Source organism: Ursus americanus, chromosome 8 (genome assembly GCF_024610735.1).
Source record: "Ursus americanus isolate L20-20 chromosome 8, mUrsAme1.1.p, whole genome shotgun sequence".
NCBI lineage: Eukaryota > Metazoa > Chordata > Mammalia > Carnivora > Ursidae > Ursus > Ursus americanus.
This window is the reverse complement of record NC_142134.1, coordinates 42,443,521-42,469,879: the sequence shown is the minus strand read 5'-3', so window position 1 is coordinate 42,469,879 and position 26,359 is coordinate 42,443,521. Positions and strand designations below refer to the sequence as shown.

The window sequence follows — 26,359 nt, the reverse complement described above, 5'->3', positions numbered from 1 at the left end:
GGAACGCTCTGTTTTCAGATAGCGGTGGAAACCTACGCTTAAAATACTCAGAGGAAGGGGCCCCCCGGGGGACTTGGTCGATTAAGCGTCTGACTTTTTGATCTCAGCCCAGGTCTTGATGCCAGGGCTGTGAATCCAAGCCCGGTGTTGGGCTCCACGCTGGGCGTGGAGTCTACCTAAAAAAAATTCTCCGGGGAAGGTGAGCAGGCATGGTGAGCAGAACTGCCAGCCCGTGGTCCCTAACTGCATGTCTGCACAACTGCTTCTGTGACGTGTTTTCAGAAGTTTGTGGCCTGTGAATTGAAAAGAAGAAAAAGAATAAAGACTTTTTTTTAAAGATTGTATTTGTTTGAGAGAGAGGGCGCGCATGCGCGCGCTCACCCCCCCACCCCATGAGTGGGGGGAGGGGCAGAGGGAGAAGCAGGCTCCCTGCTGAGCAGGGAGCCCAATGCAGGGCCCTGGGATCATGACCTGAGCTGAAGGCAGATCCTTAACCGACCATGCCACCCAGGTGCACCAAGAGTAAAGACTTAATGCAACATATTTTCATACTTTAAGTGTAAACCTTTGAAAGGATTATTTATCTTGATATGCTTATCTTTTTTTGGTGTTAATGTGTCTTTTTTTTTTCAATGAAAGTATGATGATCGCTGATATTTTTTTTCCCCTCCATACCCTTATTGGCAAAATTAAAAGTTGGTTATCTTACGTTAGTTCCTAATATTTTTTTCAGAATTTTAGTTCTATACGTCTCTGGTATCTAGGAGCTCAGTAGCCCTTGCCTTTAGCTTTGTTAATATCCACTTTGTGATAGAAACCGGAAAGTAAACAATTGGAGGTTGTATTTTTCCGACAAGAGTGTTGGGTGTTTCTGTTGAATGTTGTTTGAAGGAAGGTCTGTCTGATCTTTCAAAACAGATGAACATGTGGCAGGGTTGCATTGATTTATAAACTCCAGGGAGCCTAGCCCATGCCCAGAGCAGATGGACCACCCCGCTTCTGCTGGGGGGGTGGACGGCCTTTCCAGGTTCTCGTCTAATCCCAGGCTTGGAGTGGGGAGGACGCTGCTATTGGGTCTCATGTTGACACATCTTGGGATTTTGTGTTATTGGGCCTGAGCCCTCCCATTAGTCAGTGTAAAAAATGTTGAGCTGCTGTGGAAATTATTTTGAAAATCACTGATATGCTCTGAATGCTTGCGGGGCTCTTCAGTGAAAGGTACAATCTGTTAAAAAAGAATGTGCTTGTTCTGCAAAGCTCAGTACGCAAGAATATTTTCCACTGCTGCAGTTCCAAGTCCCATTCACTTCTCATTGCCAAATGGGTACACTTCCAGGCCCTTTTAAAATCTTAGCCAATGAGAGCTGTCGGAACCAGTGCTTCCTCTCCCCTCCCGTATTGTTAAAAATAGTTTACATTGCTTCCCAGGCTGGACCTGGCCCCAGAAGTCAGGGGAACCTGATTCATGCTCAGCCCAGGCCCTGCTGGCAGGCAGATTGCTGCTTCTGGCCTTCTCCTAGCTGGCTGGAAAAATATGAATGGCTGTAGCTACTCTTCACTTGCCTGAAAATTTTTAAAAAGAAATGAGAACTGCTGGCCTAGATTACCTCCTTCCTCGAAAACCCTGGGACCCTTCCAGATGGGACCAACTGGGGAAAGTGGACACTTACAAAAGGAACTAGAGGCGAAGTCCTTGGCACTGACCTTTAAGATTGTTACCTCTAGTCTGACTGGGGCTGGATTTTATTCAGGAGATGAGCCAAACACTATGAAGGTGGCTTTAAAAAGAGAAAGAGAAGGGGGGGGGATTCCTAGAAGCTACTTTTTCAAAAGGCCCTCATGTCTATTCATCATGGAAGATTTTGCATGTGCGTGTGTGTGTGTTAGAGGCGGCTGAGGTAACTTGCTAACGAAGGCTGAAAAAAGAAATTTTGGGAAGCAAACAACAAGATACGTGTGAGAACCCACTAGACCGGTCCTTATGGATATCTATACGTATAAACCAGAGAGATTTCTGCGAATTTCTTTTTAATGGTAGAGCCTCTGCATGGCTTACGTACCCGCCCGTAGGGCTGGAAATGCTATAGGAAAATAATTTTAGATCCGTTCTTTGGACAAGCCTGTGCAGCCTGACAAGTGGCCCAGCCCCGTGGGAACATCCTGGTGGGGGATGTTTCACGCCATCCTCTAGGGCCAACACACGTCATTCTTTTTCTGCAGACTCAGAAGTCAAAAACCTCCTTTCGGATGATAACTCAGAAGGCCTTACTTTGTTGGATTTGTTGAGCTTTACCTATCAAGTTGCACGAGGAATGGAATTTTTGGCTTCGAAAAATGTAAGTGTGTTCATGGAACAGAGTTCTCTGTAGATCCAGGTCACAGGTCTGAGTGAGCTGCACGTGGAAGGTCTCGAAGAGGCCGGTAGCAATGGCTGCTGCTTTCTTCCTTTTCCCCAAAGTGTAGTGGGGAGTCTGATATCATCAGGTGTCTACTCTGCTCTAGAGCTTTCTCCCTCTTGGGAGTGGCTGGGAGGAGAGCCTGGAGGGGGTGAGCGCTCTGTGCCGGGACAGCCTCCCTGAGGTAGCTGCCAGCACCACCGGGAGGTGGCCAGTCTTGCATGGGTGACGTTGGCTAGTGGCAGATGGACAGACTGTTGTTTCTTCCCTTCCCATGCAGTGTGTCCACCGGGACCTGGCTGCTCGAAACGTCCTCCTGGCGCAAGGGAAAATCGTGAAGATCTGTGACTTCGGCCTGGCCAGAGACATCATGCACGATTCGAACTACGTGTCAAAAGGCAGTGTATGTGCTCTCTCCGCTCCCTTGACATGCTCGCCTTTCCTCACTGAATCTCCGCACCTAGGTGTTGCTGCTGGCCACTCAGTGTCCGTATTTTTAACGTGGAGTCTGTGAAATTCAGGAATGGGCTCCAGGGGATCAGTATGAGAAGCACAGGCCCTGCAGCCAGACTGCTGGGCGTGAGTACTGGCTCCGGGACTCACTCGAGTGGAGGTTTGCGGCAAGTTACTTGACCATTCTGTACCTTGGTTTTCCCTGTCCGTAGCAGTGACCTGGTAACAGTACCTATCTCCAGGATTGCCGTGGGTGATGCGGGGACTTTACTGTTCATGCTTAGACCCATGCCTGGAACATGCAAGCACTGACAAGTGTTAGCTGTTCCTCACGTGTGCCTGTGTACACGCATTCGTTTCCACAGAGAGAAGCTCTGACTTCTGTCAAATTTGCAGATGGCATCTGTGACCCCTATAACATTGAGACCATTTGAGTGAATGGGTCTTAGAGGCCCAGTCTCCTGAAAGATAGTCATTCTAAATTAACCATCGAATCGTCCTCCCCACCCCTTGCCCCTCTAAGCAGATGTGGTAGCTCGGAATGCATTTGCTGCCTGTCGGTACAGTTCCAGATCACGCCACTGCACTGGCTGTGAGACCGCTCGGGCCGCCGTGTCCGCCCACAGAAGGCCCCTGGTCTGTGTCTGGGGTCCATGTGGTTCGTGTGCTGTGTGGCTGTGACCTGGAGCTTCAGGCAGCCCGAACAGCTCAGTGGGTTTAGGTGGAGTCACTCTCTGACCTGCTTAAGAAGCCGACGATCTGAGATGTTGCCTGCCATCTCAGAGGGCCAGAGGATGCTAACGTGGTCCCTTTATGTGGTGACCTCGGTTTCGTGTTTCCACCGCAGCCGGTACCAGCCTCACAGAAGAGGCTGCAAAATTATGAAACGACTATTTCCAAAAAGTTCAGAAATGTAATTGGTTCTCAGATCACTGGATCTGTTTTTAATTTTGTTCCTAGGAACACCTGCAATAGGAGACAGGCCCATTCAGGCTGTCACGCTTTGGGTAAACATTCAGGGTTAAATATTTTTGGATGCTATTCTTGGGAGGACACAAGAGGCAGCATCGACCATCCATCCTTCATGACGCATTTATTGAGCACCCACTAGGTGCCAGGCGTGCTTCCGAGTGTGGAGAGCGTAGCGCTGAACAAAAAACACCAAGATTTTGTGGGCGAGGTTGTTAGCGCAAGTTACTATTAGTCCAGAAAGAAGCCCGGCTGTTTCTGCTGCTGGACATCATCGGGGGGTATGCTGGGTTGAATTTCCTCCCTCTCTCCATGCAGACCTTTCTCCCTGTGAAGTGGATGGCCCCTGAGAGCATCTTCGACAACCTCTACACCACACTGAGTGACGTCTGGTCTTACGGCATTCTGCTCTGGGAGATCTTTTCCCTCGGTACGGGCTTGACGTCTCCGCTCGTTGGGGTGGTTTTGCAGCAGCACTGGAAGGGAAGCACTGTTTTCCAAGCCCTGGGGTGTAAACGGTGTTAAGCTACCTGCTGTGAGTCAGGTGTACGGCAGCTGATTGACGTCACGCCCTGTGCACTTGCGATGTCTGCTGTATGCCCCCTTGGATGGAGCCGGGAGTCTTGGGGGGCTGCGCCCTCACCTCTGGCCTGTGCTCCTCCTCTCCTCTGGGCTGTGCTAGAGTGACTCTCCCACTGGAAGTGTTCCCGAGGACACCCACTCCCCAGCTGCTTTGCACCTGGGGCTTGGAGTTCCGTAGGTTCACGAGTGGAGAGTTGCCTGTCCGTGGCTTCATGGCGATCCATGCTCAGGTGGAAAATGGTACAGCGGGGGAAGGGGCGTGACTTGCCTTCCTGGTCCTCGCTCTGGAGGAGGAGAGGAACCTCCTGGTCGTCCAGGGAGTCAGTCACTAGGTCCCAAATGATACAGGTACCCCGTGCTGCCAGGCAAGGGCCCTGGGGGCGTAGGGAGGAGTGATTCACGACCCTGACCTTAGTTCATCTGGAGAGGTAAGACTTCCATGTAGCAATGAACTGTGTGCTGCCGATGTAAACCGGTAATGGGAGAGGAAGGAGAAGGGAGGCCTGCCATAGTTTTGGAAGGTTTAGCGAGGAAACTAAGCTTTATCTGGCTTTGGCTATACACAGTGAAATGTTTCCTGAATTCTGGTATCTTAATGTGGTAGGAAAGAATTTCTTCCCTGCCCCGTCTCCTTTTTCGACCCCAGTTCTCCCTGATTGGATGTCACTGTGGGCCATCCCAGGCTGTAGCTTGACTGAGTCTCATAGTCTATTAAAAGTAGAGAATTAACTAGATATTCCAAGCCCTGACTTCGACTTTTGCTCTAGTTATTTGAACATTTTTGGTGAAAATGATTTTTTTTTTTGCCTTCAATGGCTCAATTTCTCTTGCTTTTCTATTTTGCTTTGTGTATGTAGAACCAGTAGTCAGATGCATTGAAAAACGCTTTTGTGCTTTTTCAAAAGATGCAGAATTTTTGCCTTGGGTGTCTGGACTTGACCAACATTAAGTCGTGGTTCCATTTAAAATTGGGGGGAAGTCCTGGTTCTATTTAAGATTTGGGGAAGCCTGTGAAGTGAAGGAGATGGTAACACTTAATTTCCTTGAAAGAACCTGAACTTCAAGTGGGGATCCCCAGATGTTTTCTTTAGGTTCTGTGACACCCTGAGAGTTCCAGCAGTGTCCCACCCGCAGGTTAATCCTGGTGGTTTCCCTTGGTTTTCAGGCGGCACACCCTACCCCGGCATGATGGTGGATTCTACTTTCTACAATAAGATTAAGAGTGGGTACCGGATGGCCAAGCCTGACCACGCCACCAGTGAAGTGTGAGCCCCCTCCCCATCTCGTGGGCCTTGTGTTCATGCCCAGTGGGTCTGTGGGTTGTGGGGGGTGTCCTGACACTCCTTGCTGTGCCCACTCTGAGTTCTGTGCTCCCACAGCTACGAGATCATGGTGAAATGCTGGCACAGTGAGCCGGAGAAGAGACCCTCCTTCTACCACCTGAGTGAGATTGTGGAGAACCTGCTGCCCGGACAGTATAAGAAGGTTTGTCTGGGCCCCTCAAAGATGGGTGGGTAGGAATGGGCAAAGGGAAGACGTCAGTAGCTGGTAGTTCTGCGAGCGAGCAGCACCGTTCAACACTGTTTCAAAGGAACATTTTCAGAGGAGGAAAAAGATCGCTTGATCCAGTGGCCTGGGTTTCCTGGAGTGCTCCCCAGGCCCCTGGTAGCAGTGATGTCTGAAACCCTCCCCATTGTGCAGGGCTCCCCTTTCCTCTGAAGTGTGCAACACCGGTAAGCACTTTATTCTCCAGATGTTTGCGTATCCGAAGCTACTGTGCAGCTAGAAGTCTCCAGGCGCCCACGGCCATTACATCGCTGATTTGGATGCACTTAAATCCATGTGAAATTGGCTTTTACCAGCTGACTGGAAGGAACAACCTCGGCTGTTATCTGTGGCTCCAGCTGGTTTTCTGTGGAATAGGAAGCATTGTTCAAAGGAACAAATGTCATTTCGTGGAACCAAGCAGGATATGTTAATGAATAAAACAACTTTCTGCTGAGATGCTGTGAAGGAACCCCAGACACAGTTGTATAATAAACCCAATTTCTGAGATTCGGATTAGTCCCTGTGTAGAGTCTTCGTATTTGTTACTTCTCCTTCTCAAAGAGGAGCGGCCTTAGGAGGTTGCGTCCTGAACTGGGAGTTCAATACTTTTGTCTATCGATTATTTCACTGCCCATTACAACTCCTATAAGTGTGGCAATGAGGAGGCAGAAGATGATGATGGTAGGTCAGTCAAAGAGTTCTGGCTGGGTTAAGTAAGACGTGTTGGTGGGAAGAGACTGGAACTGTTGTTGAAAATGGGGTCTTGTTAGACCAAAGGTCTCGTAAGTTTTGACTTAGATTTCTCCAACATTTAGGGATCAGGAAAGTTTCAGGGATGGTGCTCCCAGTGGAAGTCTTGCCAGCTCTTACTGGGACCCATCCAAGCCCTGGGGAGACCATGTAATGGGGACCAGAAGGGTCCATGCTAGTCCCAGAGAAGGGAGCGGGTGTATGGGTGGGGGGGTGAGGGGACACAGTCCTAGCTGCTGACTCAGAGAAGGGGCTCATTGTATCTTAGGTGAATGACATCTTACTGGCAGGATGGTGGGAGATCTCTGTCATTGGTGGCCCTTTTTCATGTCCCACATCTGTGGGGACGGTTGACATCTGACTCTCCTTCAGTCGTCTAAATACCGTTACCTGTAAGGGAGTTTGGAGACACAGGCGGTTAAATGGGAGTAAGTTCTGCGTGTCCTTTCTGCAATTTGGTCCGTGACACTTGGCTAACTGTGTCAAACGAATGTCCGCAGAGTTACGAAAAGATTCACCTGGACTTCCTGAAGAGCGACCACCCCGCCGTGGCGCGCATGCGCGTGGACGCCGACAACGCCTACATTGGCGTCACCTACAAAAACGAGGAAGACAAGCTGAAGGACTGGGAGGGCAGCCTGGACGAGCAGAGGCTGAGCGCGGACAGCGGCTACATCATCCCCCTGCCCGACATCGACCCTGTCCCTGAGGAGGAAGACCTGGGCAAGAGGAACAGACACAGGTAGGGCGTCCAGCAGAGCCCCCCTCGGCCCCCCAGCGCACCTGATGGTGAGGCTCGCCCGGTGGTGCGTCTGTTCCACGGCAGCCGGCTGCAGAGCCCCCGACGGGTCCGTTACGTTTTATAAATGCTTCCCAGAGGATCCTAACGTGGGCTCTGTGGGGCTGGGGGACGTGTAGAGCAGGCAGGGACGTGCTTCCCTGGTGGGGAGTCATTGACCTGAGTCCTCTGGTAGTTTGACCAAACCGTCCCTGCAGCCCTGATTCTTGAGATACTGTAAGTCTCTCTCGCTGTTTTCTACGTCTGTCCTTGGACTGGAGGGAGAGTTGAGAGAGAGGCTAGACTGGGCTATTTGATACCGACTGTATCAGTGGATCTTAACCCCATCTGCAAGTTCAGATCTCCTGGGGAGGCTTGAAGACTGATACACACGCTTCACCCAGACCAACAAGTTAGAATGTCTGGGAACCAGGCCCAGGCGCCTCCTGGCTGATTGTTCCTTCTTTTTATAATGGGAGATTTCTAACCTGCCCGATCCAAGTCGAATAGTGAACTGTCAGTTCGTCTGTCACCCAACTTGAGCATTTATGAACTCAAGGCCAGACTGCACGAACAGCCGTATCTACGCTCCTTGGATTGTTCTGAAGCAAATCCTAGCCATCATCTCATTTCATCCATAAACATTCCATTAGATGCCTTTAAAAGATAAAGGCTCTATTTAAAAAATGACTGGAGTTACTAAGTTATTAAAAATAACCACAATACCATTATCTTGCCCTCCCCCACCAATTGACAATAAATCGTCAAGAACATCAGATATTCAGTGTTCAAATTTCTGACTCTCTCATAAATATGGTTTTGCATTTGTTTTGTTCTAATTGAGACCCAAATAGGAGTCACACATGGCATTTAGTCACTATGATTCTATACCTTTGTCCCGCCCCTTTTTACCCCCTTAGCATAGTATTTGTGAAGAAACCAGAGCATTTGCCTGGAACGTTCCCACATTCACAGTGTTGCTGATTGCATCCTGTGGTGTGTCTTAACCACATGCTTTGTCTCCTGTATTTGCTGTAAACTGGTAGTCTGGAGCCTTGAGCTGGCTCAGGTTAGATTTTTGGCAAGCGTGCTTCAAAGATGGTGCTGTGTGTGTCCAGTGGGAGCTACATGCTGTCCAGCTGTCTCCCCTTCTGTGACATTAACAGTCATTGGTGATCACCTGGATCCATTAATTTATTACCGAGACGATGCTAACACCCAGCATCTAGGACTAGCACTGTTAGTTTACACAGTCCCGATGAGGGGACCGCGTCCAGTTCCCCACTGTCTTTGCATAGATAGCCCTTGAACAGAGGTGCAAGAAAGTGATGATAGTGGTCCGAGTTGCGTATGAGTATTTTTTTTTCTCTTTATTCAGGATGCTCTTGGCTCTTTTCCTCAATCTTTTGGTTAGCTAACTACAGTTATTAGGCAGAGGCACATGGCATTATTAGTCTGGAGCCTTATGATTGTGACATCCCTTGCTGTTGGTATGAACCAGGTAATTTAAAAAGTATAGTTGCATTTTTTGTTTTTGGAATGTGTTATGAGAACAGGGGAGGTTGGGCAGAATGCCCTGACTTGCCTTTGCTCAGGACAGTTTCAAAAATATGTTTATATTCTTTTAGCAAAGTGTTTCTCCGAGCTTTGGGTATCTGTGGTGGCATCGACCCCAGATCTGCCATCCATTTTGGTTATTTTGTATGTGGGGGACTCTGAATAATATTTCAGTTATAAAAGGGTTTTGCTTCAAAGTTAAGTTAGAAAGTGGTATTGATAAATAAATAAGGTGTCCAGAACTTTTCTGGGGACACGTGAGGCTGCACTGGAGAATTTCACATCCGTTACATAGAGAGAATAATTCTAGCTGATAGATAGTTGTTGTCTTAGATAATTAGAATTTCTGCAAGGGTGATAATGTTTCATTCTTGAATTGTGCAAAGTATGTCCCAAATAACTACCCCAGGTCAGGCGAGTCCATGGCTCTGACAGGTGGGCTGAGCATGGGGCGCGTCTTGGTCAGCTTGGCTGCCGTTACACACTGTCATAGGCTTGGGGGCTTAAACAATAGAAATCTGTTTTCTCACAGTTCTGGAGGCTGGAAGTCCCAAGATCAAGGTGTTGGCAGGTTTGGTTTTTCCTGAGGCCCCTTTCCTTGGCTTGCAGTGTGTCCCCATGTGGTCTTTCTCTGTGTGCACATTGCGAGTGTCTCTTCCTCTTACAAGGACCCCAGTGCTATTGGGTGAGGGCCCCACTTTAATGACCTCATTTAACCTTAATTACCTCCTAAAAGGCCCTATCTCCAAATATTATCACAATGGAGATTAGGGTTTCAACATGTGCATGGGGGGGGAGTTAACACAATTCATCATGGGAGTGGGGGTGCCAGAGTTGGGGTGCTCTGGGTCTATGAAGGCTTAATGGTCCTGTGGAATCCTCTCCTCGGGCTCGGAAGGCTTGGCCTTGGGAGGGGAATGGGCATGAGACTGGGCCTTGCTTGCTGTAGAGGGCTTGGGGGTGCTGGCTCAGTAACTATTAGGAGCAAGGCTCTGGGCCACAGGAACAGAATCAGAAGTAAGCCCAGTCATCAGCTCTAGGCCCGTCGCGAAGCCTGGTGAGCAGCAAGGATGATCGGGGCCTGAGTCTCCGTGCAGTTGGCTTCCTCCATGGCCACCCCTCTGCCTTCTTTCAGTGACATGGACCAGCAGAGAGGAGCACACCAGGCCCAGGAGGGTCAGTGCAAGTGGGGGTGACTCCACTATAGGACTGGCCCCCAGGGAAGGGGCCATTAGTCCAAATCACAGTGTCCAAAGAAGTCTCATAACTGCACGTGCTAGTTGGGTTGGGGTCCACATTCAGGGGTTGGCTCTGGCCTCCCGCTACTGGCCGGGGCCCCAGGAAGCGGATCTGTCTGGTCCGCGGGGAGAGGGCTTGTCAGGACGACGTGATGATCAAGACCAGCCCAGTGGACTGGGGTTCACAGCAAGTCTCTGGGACCGGCGTGTAAGTTGGGGGTAGGGTGGAGTACAAATTAGGGACAGAGACGAACGCTCGGTCCTAGGGAAGAGCCCAGTCTGTGGGGTTGCGAAAGGAAACCTCAGTTTAGTAACCCTGCAGGTTCTAAGAGCCCTCTGGGCCACAGGGGCCTTGGGGTGGATGGCAGCAGACTGTGTCCCGTAGGCCCCTACCTGCCAGGCTCAGGTCTCTGCTTGGAAACGGAACTGACCTGGAGAGGAGGGGAGCAAGGCAGAGGAGTGAAGCCTGGCCCTCTTGGAAGAAAGCAGCTGGCAGGGCGAGAGCCCGGCGAGCATGTGTGTGAGCCTCCTTCCTCTGGCTGGCCAGCCAGCGGTGCGGCTTACGTGTCACTTCTGCGGCCTCACGGTGGGAAGGGACGGGCCTGTCCGCATGTAACCAGAGCAAAGAGATCCATACAGACATGTTGCAGTCCAAGGCAGGAGAATGATGAGGCAGGAGGGGTGTAGAGACAGGAAGACAGGGCATCATGACAGGCTGGAGACGAGGGAAGATTCTTCCCTAAACGTTTTCATGAGAAGTTTTAAATGTCCAGAAAAATTGACAGACTGCTTCTACCACTTAGCTTTAGTAGTTGTTGACATTTCGCCACATTTGCTTTCTCTAACTATAGAATATATAGTTATGCATATTTTATGTATATACACAATATATAATTATAATACATATTTAATAACATGTAATATGTAAAATATATGTACCACACACGTACACACACATACTTTTATTCCCTTGCCGAAACATTTGAAACCCAGCAAACATCTCCTAAGAATAAGGATACTCTTGGGGACGCCTGAGTGGCTCAGTCGGTTAAGTGTCTGCTTTGGCTCAGGTCATGATCTCAGGGTCCTGGGATTGAGCCCTGCATCAGGCTCCCTGCTCGGTGAGGAGTCTGCTTCTCCCTCTCCCTCTGTCCCTTCCGCCCTGCACCCCCCCCAGCCACGCGCCCCCCCCCCCCCCGGCTTGTGTGTGTGCACTCTGTCAAATAGATAATTAAAATCTTCAAACAATAAGGATACTGTCCTGTATAATCATAACAGCAGCTAATATTTATCGGGCACGTAGTATGTTCTAGGTACTGTGCTCAGTGCTTTACGGTTATTACCTTATTTGATCGCCCCGACAAACAGGAATATCGTCAGGCACTACTGTCATCCCATTCTGTAGACCAGGGAACAAGCTCAGGGGGTTAAGTGACTGGTGTGGCTCCGACAGCTGCTGAGTGGTGGACGATTCCAGACTTACGGCTTCCAGACTCTAGAACGCTCCCCTTCAGCCGCTCCTCTGGGGGGTAAAGAGCCTTCACGTGGCCTTCCAGACTGGGGCTGGGGGCGGTGCGGGGAGGGGGTGGGGAGGGGGAGGAAGGCATTCCCGGAACGTGGGCAAGGATCCTGAGAGCTCTGTTCGGACACTTGGGAGGTTTCATGGACAGCAAGTGACCGGCCCGGCTGTAGTTGGCAGCTGATTTCATTCCTCTGTGCTTTTCCTTCCCTGTGGTCTTCTGATCAGGCACTGCTTGCTAGCTTTTCTACTAGGACTGAGTAGGGAGGCTAGAAATGGTCACAGCTTGTTAGCAACTCTGCTGGAAGATCTGACAGAAGACGGGCGCCTGGGTGGCTCGTCGGTTAAGTGTCTGCCTTCAGCTCAGGTCTTGATCCCAGGATCCTGGGATCGAGTCCTGCATCGGGCTACCCGCTCAGCAGGGAGCCTATTCTTCCTCTGCCTGCCGCTCCCCCTGCTTGTGCTCGCTCTCTCTGACAAATAAATAAAATCTTTAAGAAAAAAAAAAAGATTCGACGGAAGAGAAGGAAAGCTGAAGCGTGGAGATGACCTGCAGATCTCGGTGTTGGACGGGGCCCACCTTGGTGTGATGCCTGACGAGTAGCCACCTGGCTTGGCGGCAGAATCCTGCCCGATTGGGTGGCCTGAGGTTGAATGCCAAAGGACTCACAGGAAGAGCTCCTTTGCCTTTGGGGGGCCATCCTAGCCACCCAGCCACAGTCTCATGGGTCTGTACCTGGGCTTAGCCTTTCCTGTCCTCTCTCTCCTCCAGCTCGCAGACCTCAGAAGAGAGTGCTATCGAGACAGGTTCGAGCAGCTCCACCTTCATCAAGAGAGAGGACGAGACCATCGAGGACATCGACATGATGGACGACATTGGCATAGACTCCTCAGACCTGGTAGAGGACAGCTTCCTGTGACTGGCAGATTCGGGGGGTACCTTCCACTCCTAGAGCCACCTTGGATCCCTTTAAGAAAACCACTTTATTGCAATGCAAAAGTTTGGGAGGAGACTTGGGTGAGGTGTAAAGAGAAGTTCCCAGCCAAGGGCCTCAGGGAGCCTGCTCATGATGGATGAATGGGGGATTTCGAAATGAACTATGTCAGCGATGCCTCTTGGCAAAGCTGCAGTAGCATCTCGGCGGCACGTGAAGTTTGGAGATGGAGGGACAAGGAAGCGATAGATAGGCCACGGAAGGTGAACGCTGTGTGTCAAGGGCATTGGTGAGATTCCAACATACACAACTTTGATAGCGAGAAAACTCCAGCATTGTAATTATGTAAATAGGTCTAACTGAGGCCGTGTTTAGAGTTCGTATGAACTGTCTTCTCTGGACTTCGGAAGAGACCACTCATCCCATCCATGTACTTCCTGCTTGAAACCTGGATCAGCTGCTGTTGAGCTCCTCTATGAAGTACATGCAAAACCACTTTCAGACCTTAAAAGGTACTGGTTCTATAGCATTTTACTTTTTGTAGTGTTAAAGAGATAAAGAATAATAATTAACCAATCTTGTTTACTAGATTTGGGTCATTTAGAAGCCCGCCAACTCATTTTCCTATTGTAGTCTACGTTTATAATACTACTGTTACCAGTAATGCTAAATGTGTAATGTGTAACACGTTTTCCCTACAGAGAAAGCACAATTAAAAAAAAAATCTTACTAAGTAGGCGACAAGTTTGACAGTTTTTGACATTTATATCAAATAACCGATATTTCTCTAGAAAATATGATAATAGCTTTAGTGATTAAATTTAGTTGAACATAGAGAACAAAGTGAAAGTAGCATCTTCCAGAAAGTCAGTGTTTTTAACTGTGTACTGAATAGGTTCCCCAATCCGTTGTACTAAAAACACGTAACTGCCCTCTGAAGTGATGGGATTTGAAGAAACAAAACCCCTAAATCGTAAATGTTCTTAGTAGAAAGGCATAAGTCTATGCCTAACATGACTTCTCGTGTTATTACCCAATGGAAAATACAGTCATCGCTAAAAAGACTGAATTTGCAGAGGTCATTTTCATGCCTGGTGTATCCCAACATCTATATTTTTAAAATTTTACGAACCCTGGAAGAGTCAGAAGGAGGCCTTGACTGTGGCCCCCTTTCCTTCATCTCCTACCCCACAGAGAAATAGTTTGAAACTGTGAGAACATACGGGCATCGTTCAGTGAAGGCTGTGTGTGCGTCAGCCTGGATCCTTCCTTCCCAAAAGTAATCGCAGCCAGGATCACCAAATTCTAGGCCCCCACCCCAGAGCTTCTGAATTACTGAGTCTGGCCAGGAGCAGGAACCTGTATTTTTATAGACTCCCTGGCTGTTTTGATGAGCCAGGCTTGGGAAACACCAGCTTAGGTTACAGGAAGTTGCCGTGGGAAACAGATCATTGGAAATCAATGAAGTCACCCGTGCAGGAAGCCTACTATTGAAATCCTTCGCTTTGGGTCAGGGACACTAAATGCCCTGTGTCTAGCCATGGCTACCCTTCGTTTAACTTTGTCTCAGCTGAGGCTGAGAGCACTACATCTTGGTTTGGCAGGTCTTCTAAAAGTCGAGACACTGCTTCCCACTGCATGGGGCAGCTGGACTCGCCCCCATGGCACGTACGAAAATGACGCAATTCAGTGGCCCGAGTCTCTGTGTAACCAGGTCAATATTTTGGTGAAAAAAAATTTTTTTTTGAGTTTTGCTGAATTTTTGGGGTGAGCCGGCAGGACAAATTGTCACATACATCCAAACTGTCAAATTGATCGGTGCGGGTTCATTGACATTCTTTGCGATACCATTTCATGGCTGAAAGAAACCTGGGCTGTGACGACTGCAGTCACTGTGCGCTCCTGCAGGTGCTGAGTTGGACGATGCAGCCGCGGTCACCCGGTCCTTGACGACCCGCTGGCGCAGTCTCAGTGCAAGCCCGACTTCCTCCTCCACCTTGCTCTTACGAAGTGTGAAGACTGAGCCAGATTGGCCAATTAAAAAAGAAAATCTGACTAGGTTCTGTAGAGCCAATTAGACTTGAAATACATTCGTGTTTCTAGAATCACAGCTCAAGCATTCTGTTTATCGCTCACTGCCTCTTGTACAGCCTTCTTTTGTCGGTGCTTTTGCATTTTGATGTTCCTTTGAGTTTCCTGTGACGCCATGAGGCTGGATGAAAATTCTCAGACAAGCAGGTTCCAGTCCTAATGAGTTACTCCCACCTGAGTTCGTGTGTGACTGCATTTTTAAAATTTTACAGTGTTTTCAGTGTATCACAGATTTGTTTCCTTTTTGGCCTCCTGCAAAGTCCCCAGATGAAAATTTGCCAATCCTTCCTGCTTTCTATTTTTATGAAGACAATCAAAGCTGGCCTGAGAAACACAATTGTGACTTTTTTAAATGATCGATGATGTCCTTAAAATGTGGTCTGCCAATCTGTACAAATGGTCCTATATTTGTGAAGAGGGACGTGAGATAAAACGATGTTATACATCGATATGTATATATGTATTTCTATATAGACTCGGAGAATACTGCCAAAACATTTATGACAAGCTGTATCACTGCCTTTGTTTGTATTTTTTGACTGTGATATTCCCCACAGGCACATTGACTGTTGCACTTTTGAATGTCCAAAATTTATATTTTAGAAAAATAAAGAGAAAAAATACGTTAAGTGTTTCCAAAACAGTGGTGTGGCGAATGTGTGAGAAGTAACTCAATAGGTAGGGTCTACTGATAAAAAAAAAAAAATGTATTACAAAATGCCCCATTCGTGTTTTTGTTTTAAAATGTGTAAATGAAGATCTTTATATTTCAATAAATGATATATATAATTTAAAGTTATGCTAAGGTTCCAGCATTTTTGTTTTTAGCCAAATCACATAAATTAATGCCATCCCGTTCAATTTGCTTTGGTAGCAACATTTCAGTAGGACTCCTATTATGCTTTCGATGAAACCAGGAGGAAATTTAGGATTTAAACAGTATTTGAGCTAGGTAGTTTTCAGACCCAGGGTCTGATTTAAAGATGACGGGCACTTGTCTCATCTTCAAGCCTACTGTTTGTTTGTTTCAATAGCAGTGTATTGCATGGTATTTTTCTCCCCTGCAGAAGGAGTACAGGACAGAAGTTACCGTCTACAACATTCAAATATTGTACATGTATGTAATAGAAAAGATTACAGACTTTTTTCATTCTGTCGTCTTCCCTGTCTCTGTGCTGGTCCCCAGAGGCAGATACATCTGTCTTCCCAGTTCCCTTTCCATGCATCTGTTTCTATGCATATGTATACATCTCTATTTTTGCTTCATATTTTACCTAAATGGGGTTTACTTCTTTTTTTTTAAGATTATTTTTATTTTTGAGAGTGTGAGAGCATGCGCACATGAGTGGGGGAGGGGGGAGAGGGAGAGGGAGAGAATCTCCAGCGACTCCTCGCTGAGCGGCACAGAGCGTGACGCCGGGCTCGATCCCACGACCCTGAGATGATGACCTGTGCTGAAACCAAGAGTCAGATGCTTAACCAACTGAGCCACCCAGGCACCTCCATATTACTTGGTAAAGTGCTCCCCCCCATTTTTGTAACCTAGACATTATTTTCGAGAGCAGTTTCAGGTTCACAGCAAGACTGAACAGAAGGTACAGAGGTTTCCCCTCTTCCCCCGCCTCCCCCGTCATCAGCATCTCCCAGAGTGGCGCCTTTGTGACGATCGATGAACTTGTACTGACACAGCGGTATCAGAGTTGCTGCTTTTCTCTTCCAGTGCGGTGTTGTAGAGATCTCTGTGAGAAGTACCTATAGATAGACCTCCCGCATGTTTTAAGAGCGTACAGTTTCACAGTATGTGAGTGCACCAGAATCGAGGGGCATTTCCGGTTCCCATGCTTTGCTCTTGGAATGACTTCACGAAGCTCTGCACACACATCCTTGCTCCCACATAGTAGTGTTTCGTTAGGACAGAATCCTAGGAAGGAAATGGCTAGGCCAAAGGGTGTGCAGAAATACGTTGCTGTGGAGCCCAAGTCTTCCCGTTAGGATTATAAATTTTCGAATCACCTGCTGTGCAGATTACTTTAGGAACCATAGTTTTCTAGGGTTTCCTCCGTGTCTCATTGCTCACTGGGATGTGGTACGTGTTGGGAGGATGTTGGTTTTTGTGTTCTGAAGCGTGTCGAATCAAATGACTTTAGGATTTAAAAAACAAAAATTATACAATTATTTTCAATTTCTGGATGATGGAAATGGCTTGTTATTAGTAATTGGAATGTTCCAACATAACTCCTTATTACCTATACTGGATTCGCGTGCAGATCAAAGTTCACCTCTTTGGAGTTAAGTTGGAAGACTCAGACCGTAGGCTCTGTAGGCTGGGTATTGATTGGCTCTGCTTCTGTTCCAGCCCCAAGAAGGAGACGGAACTTTGGGAACAATAATCCTACTGATGAAACGAGCTGCCTGATGTAGCATCCACACGAGGCGCTAAGCCTGCAGCGATCTTTCTGTTCTTTTTAATGTATAGTTCTGCCTCTTAATACAATGCAGACGGTGCGGCCCACTTCATCTCCTCATGACGAAAAAAATGACTTTTACTATCGGAGGATTTCTTCTTTTAATTTAAATTCAATTAGGTCACATATAGTACATGATTAGTTTCAGATGTAGTGCTCAATGATTCATCAGTTGTGTGTAACACCCAGCGCTCATGACACCACGTGCCCCCCTTAATGCCCGTCACCCAGTTACCACTATCGGAGGGTTTTAAAACTCTAAAGATCCTTTTCACATTTACTTCTGATTCTTTTGAGGCAGGGAAGACATTTTATAGATGAGGAAACCCAGTGACTTCTAAACACCATACAGCTGAGTCACGAGAGCACCAGGGCTAGAAATTCCAAGTACACTAATCCCAGTGCTGTATACACCACACCAGATCATGGGAAAACGAGAGATACCGAGAAAATGTTAGTGTTCAGAAGTAGATTGCTTTGCTTCTTGAGATACTTCAAAAGATAAGTGATGGACTAGTTGGCCTGTGGAAGTACTTCCAACGTTTATAATAATTTCATTTGGGGCTATAATACAACAGCTCTAATAATGAATATTACGATTCTAATAGTTATATGCTTCATAAAATGCAGCTCAGGAAAATGACATAGAATGTCTGAATCCATCATAAACTAGGCAATTTCCCCCCACATAATGGTGATGGAAATGCTTCATTATCTCTGACTCCAAATACATGGAAGGATTAAACCCAACCACGTTGTTAACAGCAAAATTAATATACTGTGTTTATAACAGACACAATTTTTTAGCCCCACAATTAAATACATGTGAAAATAGATATGTGGCCTTCATTAGCAGATTATAATGTTCTGTTCCACCCAGCTACATAAATAGTACCCGTGCCCTAAAGAATAATGAACGCATGCTCCAAAATCTCTTCCTCTGTGGGGAATGTTTCCATTACCCCCGTTTTAGTCTACATAGAGCGATGGAGGTACCAAGGACACGTGGTTTCACATGGCAAGGGGAGCATATTTGCTCCCTGTTTCTGGTTTAAAGGCTAATTGGAATTTTAAAAAGATTTGCCACATTATCCTGGCAGATGGTATTTTGCTTTATCATTATTCATGGGTATTAATGACTTCCCTCTGGAGCATGTGTATCCTGTCTATTTTGAATTTCATTACATTTCATGCTGACTGCTCCAAACAGAATTGGATCCAGTATTTTCTGTGTGGTGCTCAAGCTGCAGATTGTTGGGTTGGTCAAAGTTTTAGACTTGATTAGAAATTAAGTAACTCTTTGGAACGAAGAGAACCGTTTTCGTCTCTGACTTGAGCATTCCGTTACATTTTTCATTTTGCGGAGCTTGCTATCCCACACGGTTGCATGTAATATCTGGCGTATATTAAGACAATTGCAAAGTACCCTTCGTTAGCCTGAGATGATTAGACAGTTTCCTTCTTCCCTAGAAGGGTTGGGGTGGGTTTCCTAAGTGCAGAAAATGCACGGGGACGTGATGTAATGATCTGGCTACAGAAAGTCGTTTTTTAATTAATCTCTTCAACAAATATTTATTGGAGAACAGCTTCTTCTTTGTTTAGTTGATCTCTAGAATATTTAAGCCTCACTGAGGCAGCTGGCAGGGTTGATTCCAACTGGCTAATTACCTGAGGGGAACATTACATCACAGAGCAGAGCAGCCCAGAGCAGAAAACTGGTGGATGGAGGGCCATGGTCTGTGCTGGGGAGTAATGAAAAGCTGGAGGAATGTATCGTGTATATTCTGTACGATATGGAGCAGAGCTTAAGGGGGCTTTCCTGCAACCAGAGGACACAAAGTGTTGGAACATTTGGGAATGGGAAGGCGGGGCTCGGTAGCCGGACCCGGTGGACTTGCTTCCTGCAGCCCCGTCCTAGCTTGATTCCAGACACTTCACGGCCCCCTTCACATCCATCCTCCCCAAATTTTATTCCCCTATTCTTAGATGTTATTGAGCTAGACACTATTTTAGGCCCTGGGATTCAGAAATTAATACAACAGACAAAATCTCTACAACACAGAAGATAGTAGTGAGAGCAGGAAGCAGATTTGTTTGATGGCGGGTATGGTAAAGAAGATGTCCTCTTCTGGGACAAACATTGGTCAGATGTGCTTGCAGCCTGTTATAAAACACTGGTGCTTCCTAGTAAAAAAAATCAAGAGGCAGCCCACGGAATGGGAGAAGATATTTGCAAATGATACTACAGATGAAAGACTGGTATCCAAGATTTACAAAGAACTTCTCAAACTCAATACATGAGAAACAAATAAACAAATCATAAAATGGGCAGAAGATATGAACAGACACTTTTCCAATGAAGACATACAAATGGCTAACAGACACATGACAAAATGTTCAAAATCATTAGCCATCAGGGAAATTCAAATCAAAACCACACTGAGATACCACCTTACACCAGTTAGAATGGCAAAAATAGACAAGGCAAGAAACAACAATTGTTGGAGAGGATGTGGAGAAAGGGGATCCCTCCTACATTGTTGGTGGGAATGCAAGTTGGTACAGCCACTCTGGAAAACAGTGTGGAGGTCCCTTAAAAAGTTAAAAATTGAGCTACCCTATGATCCAGCCATTGCACTACTGGGTATTTACCCCAAAGATACAGACATAGTGAAGAGAAGGGCCATATGCACCCCAATAGCTAAATCGTGGCAGGAGCCGAGATGCCCTTCAACAGATGACTGGATTAAGACGTTGTGGTCCATATATACAATGGAATATTACTCAGCTATCAGAAAGAACGATTTCTCAACATTTGCTGCAACATGGACGGCACTGGAGGAGATAATGCTAAGTGAAATAAGTCAAGCAGAGAAAGGCAATTTTCATATGATTTCTCTCATCTATGGAACATAAGAACTAGGAAGACTGGTAGGGGAAGAAAGGGATGAAGAAGGGGGGTAATCAGAAGGGGGAATGAAACATGAGAGACTATGGACTCTGAGAAACAAACTGAGGGCTTCAGGGGTGGGGTGGGGGAATGGGATAGATTGGTGATGGGTAGTAAGGAGGGCACGTATTGCATGGTACACTGGGTGTTATATGCAACTAATGAATCATCGAACTTTACATCAGAAACCAGGGATGTACTATATGGTGACTAACATAATATAATAATAATAAAAAAACCCCCAAACACTGGTATTTCCTAAGCTTAGGGTTCTTGAGCTGTGACACAAAGCCATTGCCTGTGAGCACCCACCCAGGCCACTTTGCATTACCCTCTCAGGGTTCAGGGTGCGGGAAAACTGATAAATACCAAGTTCATGCTGTTTACTGGATTGTGAGGAGAAAAGTCCTTCATTTCTGACCCAGGAGTCTCTTGTGTTTTCTGGCAGCACCCATGAAACTGTGGTAGGCCAGCTCGTAGGCTTGCAAGTAGGATAACATCTCAGAACTTCCATCGTTCTTGACACTAACTCAGCATAGTACCAGCCAGGTAAGATCTCTGTCTTCTCACTTCCTCCCAAATGATACCTCTCTTAACCTTGAAGGGACTGTGAGTTGGGAAGGAGTTAAAAAGCTCTAGTTTGGGGAAAATAGAGAAGAAACACCATAGTCATCTTTTTGCCCCTGCAGCCTTTCCTTTGCTGACTTCAGTAGGTCCAAGATGGGCAAATAGAAATTAAAACTTCACGTGAAGTTTAGAATTTGTACCGAACTGGAGGAAGTAGAGAACATTTTATTATCTAAGCATGATAAGGCATGGCAATGGGGTGATTCTAAATTTCATCCAAAGGGACCGGATGAATGAACTCTATAGAACAGGTATGTAAGGGAAGTTATGGGACAATAATTAATTAAGGTTATTTTCTATTCTTAGGCGTGTTCAACCCAATCATTACACCTCAACTCTACAGAAAACAGGAAACAAATAGCAATTTTTCTACTCCTTGCAATAATGATGTATTTTGGTGTAGCCATTCAGCTCCTACCATAACTCCTTTTGGAACCAGAGTGAGACTATAGTAATGGCAGAGTCTAAGAGATGTCCACGGTGAGGGTAAGGCTGTAACACTCTAGTTATGATTTGGGAAACAAGAATCCTTCCAAATCAAAGCATAAGGTGCTTTTGGCATACTCTTCTAAAAAGACATTTATTTAATTATTATTCAACAACCATTTCTCGTGTATTATGTTAAATCCTAGGGATACTAATATCACTAATGTTCAGTGGCTTCAGAACTATATTCCTCCCCCTCATCTTCATAGGAGTAGAAGATATTCTCACTTCATTGATGTTAGACTTGACCACGTAACTCTCTTTGACTAATGGGATATTAACAGACATGATACAGTGGATGCTTGAAATTTGTTTGTATTGAGGACTTATGCTCTTGACATCTTAGCAATATTGAATCTTCCAACCTGTGAACCTCTCTAGTTAGTTAGGTCTTCTTTATTTATACTAATATCTCAATAACATTTTATAGTTTTATGTATTTATAGACATTTTGCCAGCTTTCCTGAATATTTCATTTTTTTGATGCCATAGATAGCATTTTTTTCTATTTCTATTTGTAGCTAGTATGTGAAATGCAATTGACCTTATATTCTGCAACTCTGTAGGTTCCTAAATATTTTTTTTTACATAGAAAATGAAGTTATCTTTAAGTGAAGACAATTATACTTCTTCCTTTCCTATTTGGGTGCCTTTTATTTGTTTTACTTACCTTATTGTACTGGCTAGGAATTCCACTACAAAGTTGAATGAAAATGGTTGATTAGGAAAGCTTTTTTCTGCATCTATTGAGATTATCATATAGTTTTTCTTTTTTCATTTTTTAGATTGGTGAGTTATATTGACTGATTTCCAAAAGCTAAACATTCTTGCATTCCTGGGTTAAAATACCCTTAGCTATGATTTATTATCCTTTTTATATATTGCTGGATTCAATATGCTAATATTTTGTTAAGGATTGTTTTTTCTTCTTGGAGCAGCTTTATTGATCACCAACTTTATTTTACTCCACAAGATTCTTAGCCAGTACATTTCAGTTATTTATCTAATGTCCTTGTTGCTTACAGTATCCTCAGGTGTCTTTATTAAAATGTTCCCTCTTCAGATGCTAAAAGGCTGGGGTCTGTTTTTGTTCTAAGGCTCTTTTTTTTTAATTTTAATTTTTAATTTAATTTATTATTATTTTTTTAAATTCCAGTATAGATAACATACAATGTTATGTTAGTTTCAGGTGTACAATATAGTGATCCAACAATTCTATGCATTACTCAGTGCTCATCATTGTAAGTTACTCTTAATCCCCTTCACCTATTTCACCCATCTCCCTGCCCACCTCCCCTCTGATATGCTTTATTTTAAACAAGTACCTGCAGTTAAAGTTGTTTTTTTTCAACAAGAACATTTTTTTACTTGAAGCACACTCAGAATACATTGTTCTAAAAGGTATGTATAAAACAGTCCATCCTTGTTTATGATGGATATTGACTTGTAATTTTCTATTCTTGTCATTTCTATGCCTTGGTTTGTATAAAGGTAATAAATGGGCTTATATAATGAGTTGGGACATTTTTCCTCCTCCTCTATATTTTAGAAGAGTTTGTGTAGAATTGGCGTTATTTCTTCCTTAAATATTTCATATAATTCACCATTGAAACCACCTGGGCCTGGAAGTTTCTTTGTTGGAAGGTTACAAATTATGAGTTCAATTTCCTTAATAAATATAGGGTTCTTCAAGCTGTCTAATTGTTTTTGAGTAAGTTGGGTAGTTTGTGTTTGAAGGAATTTGTCCATATCAATTATGAATGTATTAGCAGAAAATTTTTTATTTTATTAGCATGAAGTTGTTGATAACATTCCTTATTATTCTTTAGTATTATAAGATCTGTAGTGTTGTCTCCTTGTTCATTCATGATACGATAATTTGCATCTTCCTCCTTTTTTTATTGAAGATATTCACTAGAGGTCTATTAATTTTAGGAATAATTTCAAAAAATCAGCTTTTGGTTTCATTGTTTATCTATTCTCTATTTGTCCCAATTCTATTTTGTTGATTTCTACTCCTTATTACTTTTTTCCTTCTGCTTACTTTAGGCTTAATTTGTTCTTTCTTTTCTAGTTTCTTATGGTAGAAGCTTAGATAATTTATGCGAGACCTTAAAACTTCCTAATATATAGATTTAATGCTTTAAGTTTTCTTCTTCTTCTTTTTTTTTTTTAAATGATTTTTTATTATATTATGTTAGTCACCATACAGTACATCCCCGGTTTCCGATGTAAGGCTCGATGATTCATTAGTTGTGTATAACACCCAGTGCACCATGCAATACGTGCCCTCCTTACTACCCATCACTGGTCTATCCCATTCCCCCACCCCCCTCCCCTCTGAAGTCCTCAGTTTGTTTCTCATAGTCCATAGTCTCTCATGTTTCATTCCCCCTTCTGATTACCCCCCCTTTCTTTATCCCTTTCTTCCCCTACCGATCATCCTAGTTCTTATGTTCCATAGATGAGAGAAATCATATGATAGTTGTCTTTCTCTGCTTGACTTATTTCACTTAGCATTATCTCCTCCAGTGCTGTCCATGTTGTAGCAAATGTTGAGAACTCGTTCTTTCTGATAGCTGAGTAATATTCCATTGTATATATGGACCACAACTTCTTAATCCAGTCATCTGTTGAAGGGCATCTCGGCTCCTTCCACGATTTAGCTATTGTGGACATTGCTGCTATGAACATTGGGGTGCATATGGCCCTTCTCTTCACTACGTCTGTATCTTTGGGGTAAATACCCAGTAGTGCAATGGCTGGATCATAGGGTAGCTCAATTTTTAACTTTTTAAGGGACCTCCACACTGTTTTCCAGAGTGGCTGTACCAACTTGCATTCCCACCAACAATGTAGGAGGGATCCCCTTTCTCCACATCCTCTCCAACAATTGTTGTTTCTTGCCTTGTCTATTTTTGCCATTCTAACTGGCGTAAGGTGGTATCTCAGTGTGGTTTTGATTTGAATTTCCTTGATGGCTAATGATTTTGAACATTTTGTCATGTGTCTGTTAGCCATTTGTATGTCTTCATTGGAAAAGTGTCTGTTCATATCTTCTGCCCATTTTTTGATTTGTTTATTTGTTTCTCGTGTATTGAGTTTGAGAAGTTCTTTGTAGATCTTGGATACCAGTCCTTTATCTGTAGTGTCATTTGCAAATATATTCTCCCATTCCGTGGGCTGCCTCTTAGTTTTTCTGACTGTTTCCTTGGATGTGCAGAAACTTTTAATCTTGATGAAGTCCCATAAATTCATTTTATCTTTTGTTTCTCTTGCCTTTGGGGATGTGTCATGAAAAAGGTTGCTTTGGCCGATGTCGTAGAGGTTGTTGCCTATGTTCTCCTCTAGAATTTTGATGGATTCCTGTCTCACATCGAGGTCTTTCATCCATTTGGAGTTTATTTTTGTGTATGGTGTGAGATAGTGGTCAAGTTTCATTCTCTTGCATGTAGCTGTCCAATTTTCCCAGCACCATTTATTGAAGAGACTGTCTTTTTCCCACCGGATGTTTTTTCCTGCTTTATCAAATATTAGTTGCCCAAAGAGCCGAGGGTCCATTTCTGGGCTCTCTATTCTGTTCCATTGGTCTATGTGTCTGTTTTTGTGCCAGTACCATGCTGTCTTTGTGATCACAGCTTTGCAGTACAGCTCGAAATCCGGCATTGTGATGCCCCCAGCTTTGTTTTTCCTTTTCAACAGTTCCTTGGAGATTCGGGGCCTTTTCTGTTTCCATACAAATTTAAGGACTGTTTGTTCCAGTTCTTTGAAAAATGTCCTTGGTATTTTGATCGGGATAGCATTGAAAGTGTAGATTGCTCTGGGTAGCATGGACATTTTAACTATGTTAATTCTTCCGATCCATGAGCATGGAATATCTTTCCATCTTTTTATGTCTTCCTCAATGTCTTTTAAGAGTGATTTATAGTTTCTAGAATATAGGTCCTTTACGTCTCTGGTTAAGTTAATTCCAAGGTAACGTATGGTTTTTGGTGCTATTGTAAATGGGATGGATTCCCTAATTTCTCTTTCTTCGGTCTCGTTATTCGTGTATAGAAATGCAACTGATTTCTGAGCATTTATTTTGTATCCTGCCACGTTACTGAATTGCTCTATAACTTCTAATAGTTTGGGAGTGGCTTCTTTTGGGTTTTCCATATAGAGTATCATGTCATCTGCAAAGAGAGACATTTTGACTTCTTCTTTGCCAATTTGAATACCTTTGATCCCTTTTTGTCGTCTGATTGCTGTTGCAAGGACTTCTAGTACTATGTTGAATAATAGTGGCGAGAGTGGGCATCCTTGTCGAGTTCCTGATCTTAAGGGAAAGGCTTCCAGCTTTTCCCCATTGAGAATAATATTTGCAGTAGGCTTTTCATAGATGGCTTTTATGAGATTGAGAAATGTACCTTCTATTCCTACACTCTGAAGGGTTTTAATCAGGAAAGGATGCTGTATTTTGTCAAATGCTTTTTCGGCATCGATTGAGAGGATCATATGGTTCCTGAGTCTTTTCTTGTTGATATGATGTATCACGCTGATTGATTTGCGAATATTGAACCACGCTTGCATCCCAGGTATGAATCCCACTTGATCGTGATGGATAATCCTTTTAATGTACTGTTGGATTCTATTAGCAAGTATCTTGTTGAGGATTTTGGCGTCCATATTCATTAGGGAAATCGGTCTGTAATTCTCCTTTTTGATGGGGTCTTTGCCTGGTTTGGGGATCAAGGTAATATTGGCCTCATAGAATGAGTTTGGTAGCTTTCCTTCTGTTTCTATTTTTTGAAATAGCTTTAGGAGAATAGGTATTATTTCTTCTTTGAATGTTTGGTAGAATTCCCCAGGAAAACCGTCCGGGCCTGGAGTTTTGTTATTTGGAAGGTTGTTTATCACTGACTCAATTTCTTCATAATTAATTGGCCTGTTTAAGGAATCAGTTTCTTCCGGTTTCAATCTTGGTAGTTTATAGGTTTCCAGGAAGGATTCCATCTCTTCCAGATTGCTTAGTT

The 26,359-nt window shown here is 44.8% G+C and overlaps 1 protein-coding gene across 6 annotated transcripts in view; it reads left to right on the top strand.

Annotated features, from left to right (window-relative positions):
• PDGFRA (platelet derived growth factor receptor alpha) overlaps positions 1–15,615 on the top strand; it is a 45,071-nt gene extending 29,456 nt beyond the window's left edge. For 5 of the 6 annotated variants that reach the window (XM_045815997.2, XM_045816001.2, XM_045815999.2 and 2 more), the window contains 7 exons: positions 2,221–2,336; positions 2,677–2,799; positions 4,137–4,248; positions 5,566–5,665; positions 5,780–5,885; positions 7,199–7,440; positions 12,563–15,615. In XM_045815997.2, the coding sequence (XP_045671953.2) occupies positions 2,221–2,336; positions 2,677–2,799; positions 4,137–4,248; positions 5,566–5,665; positions 5,780–5,885; positions 7,199–7,440; positions 12,563–12,710 (947 nt within the window). In that variant the 3' untranslated portion in view covers positions 12,711–15,615. Of the gene's footprint in view, positions 1–2,220; positions 2,337–2,676; positions 2,800–4,136; positions 4,249–5,565; positions 5,666–5,779; positions 5,886–6,153; positions 6,896–7,198; positions 7,441–12,562 lie in introns of those variants that run through there. The other variant, XM_045816004.2, reaches the window with a different exon arrangement.
• Positions 15,616–26,359: the final 10,744 nt, after the last annotated feature.